The sequence below is a fragment of the Hippocampus bargibanti genome, linkage group LG06 (genome assembly GCF_051943395.1).
Source record: "Hippocampus bargibanti isolate YZ-2025 linkage group LG06, ASM5194339v1, whole genome shotgun sequence".
NCBI lineage: Eukaryota > Metazoa > Chordata > Actinopteri > Syngnathiformes > Syngnathidae > Hippocampus > Hippocampus bargibanti.
This window is the reverse complement of record NC_142739.1, coordinates 15,332,245-15,350,769: the sequence shown is the minus strand read 5'-3', so window position 1 is coordinate 15,350,769 and position 18,525 is coordinate 15,332,245. Positions and strand designations below refer to the sequence as shown.

Sequence of the window (18,525 nt, the reverse complement as noted above, 5' to 3'; positions counted from 1 at the left end):
CGATCAAAATGAAAGTAAACTTGCAGGGTCCATAGGCGAAGCGACTGCTAGCGAGCCTTAACACTGCTCATTAGCTTGAACGCTTGCTTTCTGCTGTCTCTCACAGAATTATATTGATGCTAACGTTAGCATAGGGCTTGTCAAAGTGCCACTGATATTCAACTGTTTCATTCATGGTATTGTTTCATTGCAAATTAAAAATCTCCACAAAGGCTTCCATCTGTTCAACATTGTTTTTTTAACTAGTCAGGCTTATTTATTTAGGGGGCGTTTACCTGTTTCGACATCAACGACCATAGGTCAATATCATCCAATCAAAATTGCACTTTCCGCCAACTGCCGCGCACACAGGAAATGAACTGTAAAAAAGCGAGAATTTGTATTTAGTTTTATCTGCGAGCCAGATGCAATCATCAAAAGAGCCATATATGGCTCGCGAGCCATAGGTTCCCGACACCTGCTCTAGACACAGGCACTAGTCTCGAGATCATGTCCTCATCTTGATGACAAGTGACCTGGAGCCAATTCCATGCTTACTCTGTGAAAGTGGCATGGTACACTCAAGACTGGGTGCCTGCCAGATGCAGTGCGCATGTAGACAAACATTCACACTCAAAAAAAACCAAAAAAAACCTGTACTCACACATCGTAAATAGCACAGTCACCTTATGTCGAGTCAAATGTATTATTATTCTTATTATTAATACTGTTACATTATGTTTATCAAATATGCTTTTTATACTGTATTGTTATCCTTTGCACTATGCGCAGTTCTTTTTATGAAAGGTTTTTTTTCCTGCAGTTGTACATTTCAGTCTCCTGACATTGTCTTTAGTGCAAAGAATACTTTGTTTTATCTTTTGACCCCCCCCCCACACTCCTTTCAATTTTGCTGCTGTAGATTGCAAATTTCCCAATTGTGGGACTATTAAAGGCTTTCTGATTCTGATTCTGTTTCATTCACACCTATGGACAGGAGACAATGGGTTGATCGTGATCGTTCGTCCCTGGTTCATGGCTTCTCCGGGTGTTGATGGCAGAGGATGGTTAAATCAGCAGGAAGCCAAGTGTTGGACAGAATAAGTTAGTTTAATCTTGTAGACAGCAGGGGCATTGCGGGGTGTCGACCGAGGAGGGCAGAAAGGAAAAAAGAGGAAGGAGGAAGAGAGGCGAAAGACCGCTGGAAGAGAATTTATAAGACGGGTGACGTAATAGGATGTATCATCATGTAAAGGAAGGCAGGATATTGTCACGTTTTGCGAGGTGGTGATGGCGGGTTCGGATCCCAAAAAGCAGGCAGGAGGGAGCAGGAGGTTGTTTGACAAATTGTATTAAAATAAAGGTCAGCAGTAACAAAATGTAAAACATCAAAATGATCTGAATGGAAAAAATACAAAGTAGCAAAAGAAGACCAAAAGTAAAAGCTCGCCAAGGTTAAACAAACACGTACACGATGCATGCTGCAACCAAGCAGCAAACAAACAATGAATCGGCACCGGATGATCGTGCCAGGTGTCCTTTTAAGTGTTATTGATTATAACGACCAGCACCTGCGAGGCTGCCGGCATGGCTGACGTCGCTACCCGCTGGTCGCCAATCTGATCGGGACGACCAGCACCTGTGCAGGTGCAGGCGGGGCCGACAGCGCCCCCCGTTGGTCGCCAACCAGATCATGACAGTACCCCCCCTTCAAGGGGCTGCTTCCAGAAGTCCCAACAGTCTCCCAAAAGGTCCACTCGCCAGGGAACGGTCGGTGGAGAGGGAAACCGCTGCCTCTCCAGCATACGACGGGCGGCGGCCTGATGGGAACGGGACTCGGCCTGGGGTGGACGAAGACGCGGCACGGATCGTCGTGGGCGTGAGTGCGATCCCTCTCGCGCGTTCACGCGACGGCGCATGGCTCTGCGTGGACATCGACTGCCAGGCGCAGAATGGCACCCCGTACGGCCGTATGGGACCAGGTCTCGGCCGGACGCCGACGTGGGCGTGAACTGCCCGGCTCCGGGGGAACGAGACGGGTCCAGAGCCGCTCCTGCATCCAGCGGTGAGTGGGGTCTCGGACTGACTTTGACGCGGACGTTGCACGGCTCGTCGTGGATGAGACTCAATTCGTCATGCACGACGACAGCGTGGCTGGACGTGGGCGTGCAATGCCAGTCACCCAGTGTCACCCTGGACGGCCACCTGGAAGGAGGTCTCGGCCGGACGTTTACGTGGACGTTGCGGCTCGTCGAGTGACACAATTCAAACGCGACGAGGCTTGCGCTAACGTGGACGTAGCATGGTCAGGCACGGGGTGGAAATGAGACGGGTCCGATGTACCTGCGGGATCCGATAGTTGGCCGATTCATTCTGTCACGGTTTTGCGAAGTGGTGATGGCGGGTTCGGATCCCAAAAAGCAGGCAGGAGGGAGCAGGAGGTTGTTTGACAAATTGTATTAAAATAAAGTCAGCAGGAACAAAATGTAAAACATCAAAATGATCTGAATGGAAAAAATACAAAGTAGCAAAAGAAAACCAAGTGTAAAAGTCCGCCAAGGTTAAACAAACACGTACACGATGCATGCAGCAAACAAGCAGCAAACAAACAATGAATCGGCACCAGATGGTCGTGCCGGGTGTTCTTTTAAATGTCAATGATTAAACGACCAACACCTGCGAGGCTGCAGGCAGGGCTGACGTCGCTACCCGCTGGTCGCCAATCTGATCGGGACGACCAGCACCTGTGAGGTGTAGGCGGGGGCGACAGCGCCCCCCGTTGGTCGTCAACCAGATCATGACAGTACCCCCCCTTCAAGGGGCTGCTTCCAGAAGTCCCAACAGTCTCCCAAAAAGGTCCACTCGCCAGGGAACGGTCGGTGCAGAAGGCAACCGCTGCCTCTCCAGCACACGACGGGCGGCGGCCTGATGGGAACGGGACTCGGCCTGGGGTGGACGAAGACGCGGCACGGATCGTCGTGGGCGTGAGTGCGATCCCTCTCGCACGTTCACGCGACGGCGCATGGCTCTGCGTGGACGTCGAACTGCCAGGCGCAGAATGGCACCCCGTACGGCCGTATGGGACCAGGTCTCGGCCGGACGCCGACGTGGGCGTGAACTGCCCGGCTCCGGGGGAACGAGACCAGTCCAGAGCCGCTCCGGGATCCAGCGGTGAGTGGGGTCTCGGACTGACGTTGACGCGGACGTTGCACGGCTCGTCGTGGATGAGACTCAATTCGTCATGCACGACGACAGCGTGGCTGGATGTGGGCGTGCAATGCCAGTCACCCAGTGTCACCCTGGACGGCCACCTGGAAGGAGGTCTCGGCCGGACGTTTACGTAGACGTTGCGGCTCGTCGAGTGACGCAATTCAAACTCGACGAGGCTTGCGCTAACGTGGACGTAGCATTGCCAGGCACAGGGTGGAAATGAGACGGGTCCGATGTACCTGCGGGATCCGATAGTTGGCCGATTCATTCTGTCACGGTTTTGCGAGGTGGTGATGGCGGGTTCGGATCCCAAAAAGCAGGCAGGAGGGAGCAGGAGGTTGTTTGACAAATTGTATTAAAATAAAGTCAGCAGGAACAAAATGTAAAACATCAAAATGATCTGAATGGAAAAAATACAAAGTAGCAAAAGAAAACCAAGTGTCAAAGTCCGCCAAGGTTAAACAAACACGTACACGATGCATGCAGCAAACAAGCAGCAAACAAACAATGAATCGGCACCGGATGGTCGTGCCGGGTGTTCTTTTAAATGTCAATGATTAAACGACCAACACCTGCGAGGCTGCAGGCAGGGCTGACGTCGCTACCCGCTGGTCGCCAATCTGATCGGGACGACCAGCACCTGTGAGGTGTAGGCGGGGGCGACAGCGCCCCCCGTTGGTCGTCAACCAGATCATGACAGATATAACGTGTCAGGAAGTCCAAAACGTAAACAAACGATGCAAAATATTTTTTTAAATGTTCGCATAGTGAATTACCCCAACAGGAGATGTCACCGATCTTTTGAAAATTGACCACACCAGTATTTCCTTGATAATCATGAATGTGAATGAACACTCCTGATTTAACATATTAAAGTAACATAATATGCATGTTTTTGGGCATGAGATTTCATCTGATTAATTGATTACTGGAAACTGCTTTCTCTCTCTCCGGCAAATTCTCCTAGTTTATGGTGGTAGTGAGCTTTGCAACCTTCAACCCCCCCAACTATGGCACCTACATGTTTCCTCCCTGGGCTAACGGGCTGGGATGGTGCCTGGCCATTTCATCGATGACCATGGTGCCCCTTTACGCCATCTACAAACTTTGCAGTCTACCTGGAAAGTTTGGTGATGTAAGTCCAAGCCGATTTGCATCTTTGTCAAGTGTGAGTAGTTATTGTGGAATACTCTTTGTTTTATTTTCTCCATAATACATGAACAGAGACTGGTTTATGCCATCACCCCAGAGACAGAACATCATTTGATAGAAAATGGGGAAGTTCGTCAGTTCACAGTAAGCACTGATTTGTTCATTTTATATTATTCTTCTCATATGTGAGCATTACATTTGAGTAATTGGTCTGTTGACTATAACTGGTTTGTTTAATTCACTGATGCCTCTCCCTCGTTCCCACATAGCTTCAGCACTGGCTGGTTGTCTGAATGTCAAAGGGAAAATCTATATGAAGAAATGGTGGATGAATGCATGCACTGCAACGTTCCGAAATGCGATGACGAGGTGAGAAGGAAGGTTCATTAGCAGGAAAACGTTCGGAGTGCCAGGAAAAAAAAAATGTATGAAATTGTAAGTGTGATTTTGATTTCAACTGTGCGTGTGTAAAGCTGTGTGTAAACTCATTTTGGTTTCACATCAGTAAACTGGAAACTGGTACTGTGATGTTCAACCTCCATCTTCTCTGAATACAGTAGTCCTATGTTTTCATGCAATACATTAAACTTTGTTCATCTTATATACAATGTGAGGTGAGATAGAGATAAACGGTGCCATGCTCACAGTGGGATTTTAAATATTTGCAGGAACATTGCAACATAGAATATCACATTTTTTGAACAAGGATGGAATAGGGAACACAAAAAAAGTAAAAGTAATGGCATTTGAATTGTTGATGAGAATGATTTTTTTTCTCAAACGATTAAAGTAAGAATGATGATATAGTAAATCTCATACATTCACAATTTAACATGGATTAAAACATTCAGAAATGTTTACACCAAGCCTCCATTATATTTGTCAAATTGAATTACTGTCTCTTTTTATGACTGTTAAAACAAATGCAACTCCTGTTACTTTCAAATACCTCACCGAAATGTTTACATTAAACGACCTCACGGGAGGGAGACAAAATTATTCACGTAAAACAATGCGAACTATATTTCAACACTCTGCTAAACTAAAGAACTTTTTTTGTATTTAAAAAAAAACTAGCTGTTTGAAATCATGAAACATTGATCAGGGTACAGTGAATAACAAATAGGTGTTTTAACTCTAATGAATGACAATAAAGATGAAATATAAACTGAATTAGTATCCTGGGGAAAAAATGATTGAAATTGGCACATTTGGGCTTTGGTCGCATCAAGATTCATAACTCGACTTAAATGTCCACATTAAAAAAATATGCAGTATATTTATATATCCATTCATGTAGCATGATATGCTGTATACAGGTCTTCACTGAGTCAATATGACACTTTGATCCACCAGACTGTTGATATAATCAACCAAAGACTCGGGAAAACTACGATATTCTCTTCGTCAATTGTTAATATTTATATACTTAGTCTGTAATTTGACAGTATTTGTTTCAATCTAAAGAAGCACAAAGCTTTAATTTTAGTCATCAAATATGAATCTTAAGACTGTTTCAAGGCTGCTCGTTGTTAATCATCAAATGGACGGTGTGATGTGTAAAATATGAGGGTAATTATTTCTTAAAGATATAGTAGAAACACTATCATGTCCATGTCTTATTGAGATTGTATTGTTTTGTGTTTTATGATAAATGTCAAGTGAATTTATTGTATATGGCCTACAGTATAATCAATGTTGAGTCTGTAAGTATGTATGTATTTATGTAAGTATAAAGTATTTACTTTGTTACCGTTAATCGATGAAAAGGTTTCTTCAGCCGTCATCTGTACTTCTTTGAAGGTGTCAGACGTTTCGCTTCCTGTTTAGGCTATTTAGGCAACATAGGATTAGTCATGCTGATGAGGTGATACCAGGGCCAATTGGGCAATCAGGCCAGTCGTCGGTCAGGACAATAGAAGCTATCAGTGGAGCTGCAGGGATTAGTCCTCTGCTCCCCCAACCTGAGAGCAGAGACCTATCATAGCAGTGTCCGGCAACACCATGTCTGGACATTAGGGATATATACATATACACACACACACACACACACACACACACACACACACACACACACACACACACACACACACACACCCACACACACACACACACACACACACACACACGCAGGCACACACACACACACACACACACACACACACACACACACACACACACACACACACACACACACACACACACACACACACACACACACACACACATATATATATATATATATATATATATATATATAGGGCCTATACTACCAGTAAGACTTTATTTCGCTGAAGAAGCATCTTGGATAAGAAGCGAAACGTCCGACACAAGTACAGATGACGGCTGAAGAAACCTTTTCATCGATGGACCATTCCTGTACGACTGAGAGCTTACACAGACGTTTGTTACCGTGAAGTTGGTGCATATTAGCCTTCAGGATATCAGTGACAATTACGTGGTTAGTACAAATATGCTTTTGTGTGACCTAAAGCATGAAGAAGTCCTGCTTTAAGTATTCCTACAATGACTTGTGATTAAACATTGTGCTGCATTCAGTCAACACATTAAAGCAGGGGTGTCAAACATCCAGTACAAAAGTTGTCAGACATTTGTGGACATCATAATGCTTCCTGTTGACCTTTATAAGTATGTCTGATAATGTCATTGTGACATTATCCATCCATCGAACCATCCATCCATCCATTCATCCATCCATTCACCTATCCAGTAGGCGGGTTTCCCCCAGAATTGGTAGGCAATCGTTTTACAAATATAATAATGATTGTATTAGTAGTGTCGTAGTAGTAGCAGCAGCAGTAATATGAGTATTCTATCCATTTTGTAACCTGCGTTTTTTTTTGTATCATAAACGGTTTGCGTATTATCGTTTGTTTGATATCGCTGTTGCAGTTATTCCTAGTGAGGCTTCGATAACGAATGCACTGAGACGTTTCCTATTATTTACTGTTCTCTAGCCCCTTCAAGTGGCATTAAAATAGAATTGCATGTTATATTTGACAAAAGCTGAATCTGCCACTAAACACCAACCTTCATCTCAGTGTTGAGGTCTTTTGAGGTTGACCTCAGCAGAACATTAAAGTCATCATACTTTAATTGCGTGCAGACACACACACAAACACACATTGACGAGCACACAGTACATATATCTCTGTATTTATTTTTTTATGACAAATTAATGAAACGATCACAAGAGTCTTATTTTCATACGGCCACTGGAGAATGTGAATTACAAAAGGTTATTGGAAAAATAAGTTTGTTACAAATCACCCATGGTTAATAATTAATACAACATAGAAACGTGCCACTTGACAATCAAGTGTAAAGGACAAGGTGTACATACATTTCCCTACATGCTCCTGCACTAAACCAAAATAGCAAATAGAACAAACATGTTTTCGTTCCACATTGGCACTAAGGCAACCATTAGGCTTCCACAGACTGGATCTCTTGACGCCCAATTAACTTTGAATGCTGCACCGTTGGGCGCAACAAATATCATGTGCATTTTTTTGTTTTATGTTTTTCTCTTTTATTTTTGTTTTGTTTTTGTGTCCACAATTTGCATTCATTTGTTCTTGTTCCCTGCACATTTTGGAGTTAGCGTTCAGTTCAATAGGAAACTAACGTGATTGCGGTCTGGAAATATAATGTGCGTTTCCATAGATACATCCCAATAGATGAGCTCGCCTGAGAGGCAGCCCTCAAGTCGAGGTATGTGTGGCTCTTTGCGCACCACAACAACATGTTCAATTCTTCTGTATGAAAAGACACTGCGCGCTTTGTGGCACACCTTTATATTGTTGTGGCAATTGAAGATTTTTAACATCTTTATATAACACGTGGTTGAAACTTATAACTTCCTCTTCTGAAGTATAATATTAATAATTTATAGATTCTGTGAGGAAATATTTTTATGCACAAGGATGGGCTCGGAAAAGCCGAGCTTTCTCTCCCAACCGGTGGTGAAAAATATCTTCATGTTTCGCAACGGTGACGCATACTTCAAAGCCCGTAGAGTCGTGATTAACCAGAGGAAGCTCTGCAACTTTGAGACTTTTTTGAGGGAAGTTACGGGTGGCATCCAGGCGCCTTTTGGAGCGGTGAGGAACGTCTACACTCCGCGTGGAGGACACAAAGTGGACTGTCTGGACAACCTTCAGAGTGGGGAGCAGTACGTCGCCGCTGGAAGAGAAAGATTTAAAAAGCTTGAGTAAGTAACATGCATTTATTATTTGTTGATGTTAAAATGCCAGAATGTACGATATGCCACTGAATGGTGAAATCCTGAGAATCTTTCATCACATTTAGCCTTACAAATGACGGAACTTGCTATTCACTGCTTCATACTCACATTTGTTCGGATTTCTTGTAAAAGACATATGCCGCTGCAACTTTTCCACCCATGCTAAATCAAAGCTTTGGACAAGTTGGACGAGGATAAATGTTTGTATCACATTGGCTTAAAAACGAGAAAGCTTTACCCCTTGGTAATGAGATTTGTGGTTGTGAAGGATGCAGTGCATCAGCTCACTACGGATATATATTTTTTTAAATACCACGGGTGTCAAAGTCAATGCCCGGGGACCAGATTTGGCCGGCCAAATAATTTTATGTCGCCCTAGAAAGCAGATCAAGAATGTCAAGTTGGTAAAATCTGATCCAAAACTTCAAATTGTCATATATAATCTACTACCACAGTCATTATTCTTGAGTTGACTGATTTTAAAACTAGTTCATCAATTTGTTGTGTGCCGTGTATGTACGTAATATATGGATGTGATGAAAAATGTAAATTCATAATTAATAACGACCCTCCAAAGGGAACCGTAATGGCAATGTGGCCTGTGACAAATTGAGTTTGACACCCCTGATGTACACAATTGTTTCACAACAGTCCATGAAAAATGTGCGTGAAGGCCCGCGCATTCACATTCTTAACAGCTACATGAAATGCTGTGTGATCCAAATTGTAGGCAAAGGCCAGTTGTTGTATTCAAGGTATACTATGGTTTAAAAAAAAGTCAGTTTCAGAAGTGCTAATACTTTCTATCTCTCTGAGCTTCTTCCCCTCCTTTTTTGAGTCATTAGTTCAAGCACATTGGCACAATTGCACCCACTGCTTGTGCAATATTTCATGACAATTTTTACAAAATTTAAAGGGGTCTAAAAGTATTTTATTGTGCTTCACCTGACTTTGACAGATGCAGTCATCACCATTTACCTTTTGCTGTATTTGAGTCCCAAGTCCTACATGCAGCCTTTATTTTCGACCACAAAGGGGAATGTCACTGTTTTGTTTGCAATACATATCTATAGGCTCTCAGTCCATCAAGGAAAAGCCACCCCTGTCCATTAGGGTTAAAGGGCCAGGGTTACCAGCACAACTTTAGTTCGCTGACAAAGCTCTTCGGTTAAGGAGCTATGCTGACTACATGCCTCGACTGCGAGGTGTTCTCGAGTTTACTTTGTCTAAGAGCTTTGCTATGGCTAGCTAAATTGTTAATGCTTTCGGTGTGAACATTTTGTGATGACTGCAGCTGTGGCTGCACTTGCGACTCGGTACTTCGCATTTATGTGGTAGACTAAATTTGAGCTGCTTCGGTGGCAAACCAACTCCTTCCAAATTAGGCACAACAGTCTACCTTTATTAATAGTGCCATCATGGCATTTTTGGCATGTAAATTGGCCATTTTTATGCAAATAACTCTCACATGCTTTTCCATTTTTATCTGTCGTCAACGCTACTTACTTAGCTTTCCCAACTCCAATGGTAGCCAATCAGTTTATGCTAAACAAGCCGAAACATAGTGATAGCCAATCAATGTCTGCTTCAGGTTGTGGGTGACAGTTGTTTCCTCACACTCAACAACTCAAACACAGGAAGCTAACACATAAAAACAGCTATTAGGAAAAGGAAACCCACCTACAGAAACAAAAAGTTAACGCGATAATTTGACACCACACACAATGAGTGGTAATTGCATATTTAGCCACTCAATAACACGACCAACACATTAGAATGCCTACTTACAAAGATTCATAAAATACAAACAATTAAATTAATACCAATGCACAAGTATACAAAAAAAGATAATTTATTCTGAGCGTTAATACCGATTGCATGGATTTTGCAGGTTTACCTAATTTAGTAGCCAACAGAGTTAAATTACAACTGACTGAGTAAGGTTGTCCATTTTTCAATGAATGAGTGTCATTTAATGGTTTTGACACTCACCTGTAGTTGAAGTCGTGCTGGCCAATTTGAAAATGTAATCTATAACGTAGCTTTATTGCACTTTCCTCACGTGTGAAACGTGGATAATAATAAATATAATAATAATATATAAGAATAAAAAAATAATAAAACATTACAATGTGGATGTGAATGGCTCAGTGGCAGGGAGGTTGTGTCCCAACCCAAAGAGTATGGATCCTTGTCACCATGTAAAAAACTTCTTGAACAATATCCTGAATTCACAGTTATCGTACTTCTGACGCTGTGTCGTCAGGAGGCGAGAGAGGGGTCTCTTTTAAAGGACAACCGACACCAATTTTTTGTATCCTAACTGACATCAGAAAAACGTTTTATAGCAGGCTGATATTTTTAGTCAAATGCAAAGCACCAATAAAAATGAGTTAAAGTGACGCCGGGACGTCTTAACTTGCTCTAGAATCAAAACAATGGCTTCCGATTCGGAGAAGATGCCTTCTTCTTACTCATTCAGTTATAAATATGATTCAAATAGTCTGAAGAGGAAAGCATACATGTTTCAATTAATTAAAGAAGTCCTTTCGTATCAATTCGAGCCGTCAGGATTTCAAAATAGCGTCCCAGAAAATGCACAAGATGGTGCCCAAGCTCCGTTGGAAATGGGTTGATTTGTCTAATAATATCTATTCTAATAAACTGCTATTAAATCAACAGAATATATTTGTTCATGGAGCTCGCTACTGATAGAGTCTGCTAGCTCTGGCCTTTATGCTCTTGTCACTTGTGGTTTGTGATCAGAGCAGTTTTCGCAAACTATGATTGGCTAGTGACTAGCCAATTGTAGTTTGCGAAAACTCTGATGTTGACCAGCGCCTTCAAGAAGGCGTTGGTGCCCCTCTTGGGTTGAAAACTCGAAATTTGATTTGTTTAGAGCAACCGTTTGATTGACACATTTGATGCGACAGGGCCCGCAGAACTGATTGTGATGGTGTCCAGGTAGATTTCTGACTCTGGTAACAAATAATGGCTAAAATGTGATTGGTTAAATGCTTAAATATGTAAACACACTTCTGAAAGCAGCACAACAGGGGAACAGTAATGAAAGGAAGATGAAAGACAATTTGTAATTACAGGTAACATCCGACTTACGTCTGGGTTCCTTTCCGACCAAACAGATGTAAGTCAAAATGATCGTAAGTCGAAATCCATTCAAAATTTTGAAATGTTGACTCGCTGCTGAATGACTTGCAAACGACCTGATTCGGACGCCACGAAGGCGGGCGGTCGGGGGTCTGGATCGATGGTGTTCTACCGGTTGCCCTCTCCCCGGACTTTACCCGCTCTCCGTGCAGACGCGCTGACGCACTACTCTCCTCCGGTGCCATCACACGGTCGATTGCTGTGTGAGAGTGAGATGCTGGCTGGCCAAAATGGTCGTATGTGTTTCCGGGCTGCTAGCGCGTTGCAGTGCCAGGCGTTGAATTAAAATTAAAAAACAAATAGGGTCTGGCGTACACGTAATTACGGGTGGTTGTAAGTCGCGCCGGTCGTAAGTCGGATGTTACCTGTATTTAATAAGAATTCATGAACAAAATATAATTAACATCAGTCCATGATTCAGATATTTTTAAGCCAGCAAAGAATGCTTTGCAGGCCTTGAATGTCCACCACTACGTAAAATACTTCCATTGGTCCCAGCAGTGTCTTACAGGCAGCAGTTGGTCATTGCTGTCTTAACTGTGTGCGAATGTAAGTCTCTGTAAGTGTATTGGGCACTTTGTGTTGTCAATTACGTGTTATTTAAACACACTCCATTTCGTATTTACCATTTGCCTAATTGATTTTGAAAGGAAAACTGAGAAAATACTGCATTTTCTGATAAGCGCTTCATTTAGTGTTTTTTTTTTTTTCAATATTCCATGCCACAATTTACAGAATCCATCCACCTTTTATTGACCAGTCTTTGTTTTATTTGCTAGCCCACATCATATAACAAAAGACACAGTATTTGCCAGTAATGTGTAAAGAAAATCACATTTTACATTTATTTACTCTTTACTGTGTATCTCTTGTCTGTAGTTATTTGCAGATTGGCTCTAGAAAGCGAAGAATGTTACAGCCGCTTCCACTTCAGGTAAGCAAAAAAAAAAGAAGAAAAAAAAGAGAGACTGTGGTATCATATTTGTTGGATTGTTTTGTCTAAGATTGATTCTTAATTGGTCAACACAACCACATTCATGTCCCTTGTATATAATCAATCAGCTCCCTCAACCCCTTTGCGTCTAGTCTCGGTGTTTCTCGTTATCTCGTCACTTTTCTTGGTTAAAGTTCCCTGGGTTCTGTCAGTCTTCTTATGATCGTTGTGAGTGTCTTTGTTCTTCTACCATGTATTGTTTCTGGCTTAGGTTTTTGTTACTTTGGTTCCTTTTGGATTTTAGGACTTTGTTTGAGTAATTCAATTAGTTTTTTTTCCAGTGTACTACTGATTGTATTTTTTTGTCAGTACATTTTATTCAGTCCACCCTGCTCCTCCCTCCTTTGTGGTACTCCAACTAATGTAATGCAAAGCGTGACACGTTTTTACGTCTCACATTCTTCTTCTCTTCATAATTAGCATTGAGCTCTTGCTTGATATTGCTGGTGTAATGCATAACGTCCAGTGATCAAATATAATACCATAATAAATTATACATCTGTCCACCTTGAATATGCAATAAAGCACTTTTTTGGTCTGCTTCTTTATAACATCCAGTATAGCAACCATTGTATGTATTCCTGCTTTCGTCTTGTCTCTTAAGGCAAAATGTCTTTTGGCACAGAACCTTGAGTATGTTTGCTTACTTGATTACCTGCTAAAATTAATGCTGCAATCTTCTTTCCAAGTACCACAAATCCCCCATCCCCATTTTACATGGCTGATTGTGTCAATCAGTGGTAAGAACTATTATGCGACTGAAAAGCTGACTGCTGTGATTCTCATGATTACTTTTTAAATAAAGAGCCATCATTTTGTTTATAGAGCATTTTATGTGCCTTAAAAAATCATGGCCGTGCACCTCATATCATGTACAATGTTTTTTTGGAGGGGGTGGGGAAATCATTATTTTGCAATGTTTTACAATATATAACGCCATCCATAAGTTTAACAAAGGAGCTATCTCCTCTCATAATATGCATTCAGTTATAGTCAATAGGAATATACATGTACGTACATACAACTGTCTTGAAAATGCATAATTTAAAATTTTTCTCTCCTGATTTTACTTTCAGATTTTTTTCCTGAAAATTTACACATGCAATGAATGTATTCAAAGTCTGACTGGTTTTTTATATTTCTCCCCTGTTGAGGGACTCTTTTATTGGGCTAAAGCAATTCATCTTATTGTTGAAATAAAACTTATTTTCTTCTTTGTCTTAAAAAAAGAAACTTGAATAAAATAAACATGTCTTCATAGCTCCAACAGTGATGTTTTTGGGGGTTATATTTATGACTATGGCAATCAAGCCAATCAAAAATTTCAGTTTGATCTTTCCTGTTTGCCGAACCTATTAAACAATTGTTCAAGTCTAATGTATTTATGAACTACTCAAAGAAAAGTTCCAAAGGGCTCTACATGATCACATGTAGTTGACCAATATTGATCATATCTCCAGATATGAAGGGGAAAAAAACATCTGGAGAAAAAAAAATGAAACAGGTAGCTGCAGGTGGGGGAAATCCCATGTGCAAGCAGACCAAACTGCAAAGGATGCCGAGTAGACAACATTTAATAATATGAAACTTAAAATACTAAAGAAATGGTTAAAATAATGTGGAAGTATATGGGTGATCTGCAAGACCTCTTCTTGAAAATGATGCATTCACCACATGTGTATGTAACTGTTGTCTCCCTAAAGCAAACACAAGTTTTTTTTGTAATATACTCTGTATATAATATTTTTTCCCTTTTCTCACTAGGCCAAACCCCTTCCACCAAATCGATTTTCTGTGTCTGCTCGATTCTTGAAACCAATTAAGGAGCCATGTCCAATATTGTGAGTGCAGGTACCCCTCATGCAAGATGTCACACCAATGTTGCGCCACTCAGTGCATCGTTGGTACATTACTTCTATTTCATGAATGTGCCTTATCATTACCGTAGCAACTCCTATTTATAGAATGTAACTGGAACACATTTACACTTGTGTCAAAATCAGTTAATACTGTGCAGGTGAATTTATGAGTCATCCAGTTGCCAATGTATAATTCCTGTGACATGCTCATACTTTTGTACTCAGTGTGGTGGCAAATGGTGACACGATGGAACCTGCAATAAGGCTGCTCATTCACCAGAGGATGCTGAGCCAGTTTGAAAGAATACTTGAGATGATCACAGAAAAAATGGGTTTGAGAGTCATTGGTGGTGTCAGAAGGTATTACTGAAATTGGTTTTGGATGATGTTTTGATAAAACATTAACAGTTCATGTCAAAGATGTTCGCTCGGACACTGTGAACAAAGGCTCAAACACAGGAAGATTGTCTTTTACTGCCGTTACGGGGTGCAGTTTTCATGAAGACACTTCATGTGCGCTTCTTCGACGGACGCCCCGACCTCTATAGCCCCTGTCCAGGCAATTTATTGAATGTACATGCAAATTGAAGTAATACATTGGTAAGACACAGCCTTGTTCATTTGAATATCACGCCCCTGGACATCTCATGGACAGCCCCCCCCCCCCCCCCTCGCCCACCAAGTTATCCCTTGGTATGATCACCAAATTCCATAAACCAACAGAATGTAGACATTTAAATGGGTTGCCTTTCCGTGAACTGACAGATTTGTAACCTAGCTAATGATCTCTTTTTGTACAACAGCGTACCAAGTACAGTGATACCTCAGCTTAAAAACTTAATTGATTCCCAGAAAGTGTGTGTAACGCAAAAAGTTCGTCTGCCAAACATTTATTTCCCATAAGAAACCATTAAAAATGAGAATAATCCGTTACCAGGTCCCCATAAAACATAATTTTCTACTAAATGAGCCTTAAAACTACACAAAATATACCTTATTTTATGTCTAATAAATGTGCTCTTGTATTGTCATTAAATAAATAAACTATATAATAAAGTTATTTACCTTTGTGATGGTCATGCGAATCAAACCTCCGAAGATGAGGGACGCGGATTCGCTGTGGTGTAGTTGCCTCTTGATGATATCCGAGTGAAGTTACCGTGCTTTCTCGGCGATAATACCCTCATTCACTCTGTCCCCTGCTAGCTGCTTTTTGTTAATCCAAATCAACAGAAGTTTTTCAACCTCTTCTATTGCCTGAGACCACACAGAAACGCCCTTAGCCACACGTAGCAATGGTCGACTTAGCGTATTGATACTGGGACACTAAGTCACACAAACGCACAACTAATGTGTTTTTCAATGATCTCCTTCTGCTCTATGGTAATTTTCTTATGTGTCCTCATTGAGTTAACGCTAGCCTGTGGTGGAGTCTTTTTCGGTCCCATAATAGCAAAAGTACTCCACTCGATAACAAACCAGGTCTGCCCTCAAAGGGCGTGTAGAAAACTAGTCCGCAAGCCACCGTGGCGCTATTCGACCGCGTGGTTTGGTGTTCATCCGCCAAAAACTAGTCCGCCAGTCACCGTGGTACTGTGTGGTTTGGTTCGTCTGCCGAAAACTAGTTTGTATGCCAACATTATATTGTAGTGAATTTAATGTTTGTAAGGCGAAGAGTTTGTGAGCGAAAGCGTTCGTCAGCCTCTGTACAAGGTATCCACAAACACTCCCTTCCGCCGCAGGCTAGATTTATTACCTGAGGATGACAGTTTAACAGGCTGGTTCTGTTCTTATCAAAGTGCACAAGAAAACATTGTGTATTGCAGTCATATGTGTTCGGCCAAAGCATACAGAAGGATGAAACTTGGAAACATGATAACTTCTACTCTGTCTATTCTCTATCAGTTTTCCCACCTAGCTTTCTGAGTGATTGTACATACCTTGTGTTCAGACATCATTTATAGACAGACACTTTGACATTTTTTCAGTTTACTAACTGACATAACAAGATCCTGATAGATCATTGCACTAGTTTGTATCACATATTTGAACTATTTTACAGTACAGTAATTGTGGAAAAAAGACGACTCGGTTGGACTCAGTCTCTCTTATTGTTCTAGTCTGTACACTCACGAAGGTCAGCAGGTGACTGATGGCACTCAGTTGGAGAGTGGTCAGCTCTATGTCGCCGTGGGTAGAGAGAGATTTAAGAAGCTCTCCTACAGTGACCTGCTGTTCAGCAAACCTCAATGGGGGCGTAGGGTCAATCGGTAAGCACTATATGACACTATAATGTTTCACACTGTATTTCAGGCCTACAGCAAAACTGAAATTGACAAATTTGTCTTTCTTTTTTATTGTTTTCTTTTATTACTTTTTACTTTTAAGATAATATGTTTCTGTGTTTCTATGTTTTCCCAATTGTTGGTTGTCCAACAGGTCGTACCGTTTTTCTGCCAGGCAAAAAATAACAATCCTGAGATAGAACAAGAACAATAGGGTAAAAAATGACTTGACATAATTAAAAGTTAAATGACCACAGTAGTTATTCTTTACCCTATTTGTCTTTTTTTTTACATCCGAGGAAGACATTTGTTCCAGAACCAATTAATTTTGTAGGCAGAGGTGCCACTGTATTTGGATATTGCATTTTTTTTCTTCTGTGCATACTACGGTATATACATGTAGCTTTGCAGCACCTTTTGAACAGAAATTATACAATATCATACATGTAATTGTAAAGAGAGATACATAAGCAATTTCACTAGTACGATGATGATGACTACTCCTAATAAATAAAATAATAAATATACTATTACAAATAATAATTGTTACAACTACTTTAGATACACATCCTAAAATCATCCAATGTTATTTCATTTCTACTTATTTGTATCAGTTAGTTAGTCTATATGTATGTAGTTTAGTTATTTGTATGTTAGTTTAGTATACATGTACGTAGCTCAGTTAAAACCTTATGCTATCTTGTTTCAGTCAACTATAATATTCATCATTGTATTTCACAGCTGATAGGTCCTTTTTTAAATGACAACACTCGTGTGGTCTATATCTGCTGGAGACAACTCTCTCTCCCTCTCTCTTGGCTTTCTTCCCCCTGCTGTGAAGAGCATTCTCTAGCTACCTGAGAAATAAATCTTCGTATTTTTTGTATATCACCTTGCTTCCTGCTGATTGAATATTTAGACCAACACAAGTGAAGAACTGAACCAGGAAAAAAACTTTATTATTCACCTAACAATAATACTACAAATTATAATTTGTATGTATTTCTTTTTGTTGTGTCCAGCATGAAAACAGGAACTCTGCCACCAATCTACAGATCCCCAAAGCAAAACCGAAACGTAAGAAACACTTTTTATGTTTCTGATTTTAAGTTACTTAAACATAAAGCTGAGACGTCGATGAGAAGGTTTCTTCAGCCGTCATCTGTACAAAAGTGAAGGTTTCGGACGTTTCGCCTCCTATCCAAGAGGCTTCGTCAGCGAACTAAAGTCTGACTGGTCGTATCGGCCCCATTTATATATCCCTAATGTCCAGACCTGATATATAAATGGGGCCGATACGACCAGTCAGACTTTAGTTCGCTGACGAAGCCTCTTGGATAGGAGGCGAAACGTCCGAAACCTTCACTTTTGTACAGATGACGGCTGAAGAAACCTTCTCATCGATGGACCACTCCTGTACGACTGAGAGCTTACACAGACATAAAGCTGAGACACTCTTTCACGGATCAAATAACTAGAAAAACAAATGCAAAATTTGCAACATAAGGAGACTACAATTTGACATTAGATTATTCTCACAATTGTAATGACATTTGCATTTCCTTTGTAACGTTAATGTTAGTCTAGTTTGTATAATAGACATAATTTCAT

The 18,525-nt window shown here is 41.1% G+C and overlaps 2 protein-coding genes across 2 annotated transcripts in view; both read left to right on the top strand.

Annotated features, from left to right (window-relative positions):
* slc6a3 (solute carrier family 6 member 3) overlaps positions 1–6,531 on the top strand; it is a 38,633-nt gene extending 32,102 nt beyond the window's left edge. Inside the window, exons 14-16 of the mRNA XM_088998446.1 lie at positions 4,157–4,324; positions 4,414–4,485; positions 4,611–6,531. Coding sequence (XP_088854572.1) covers positions 4,157–4,324; positions 4,414–4,485; positions 4,611–4,634 — 264 coding nt within the window. The 3' untranslated portion in view covers positions 4,635–6,531. The remainder of the gene's footprint in view (positions 1–4,156; positions 4,325–4,413; positions 4,486–4,610) is intronic.
* Positions 6,532–8,151: 1,620 nt separating this feature from the next.
* Positions 8,152–18,525, top strand: part of dcdc2 (doublecortin domain containing 2) — a 39,574-nt gene continuing 29,200 nt past the window's right edge. The window contains exons 1-6 of the mRNA XM_088999558.1: positions 8,152–8,575; positions 12,656–12,710; positions 14,535–14,611; positions 14,855–14,989; positions 16,750–16,899; positions 17,937–17,991. Coding sequence (XP_088855684.1) covers positions 8,289–8,575; positions 12,656–12,710; positions 14,535–14,611; positions 14,855–14,989; positions 16,750–16,899; positions 17,937–17,991 — 759 coding nt within the window. The 5' untranslated portion in view covers positions 8,152–8,288. The remainder of the gene's footprint in view (positions 8,576–12,655; positions 12,711–14,534; positions 14,612–14,854; positions 14,990–16,749; positions 16,900–17,936; positions 17,992–18,525) is intronic.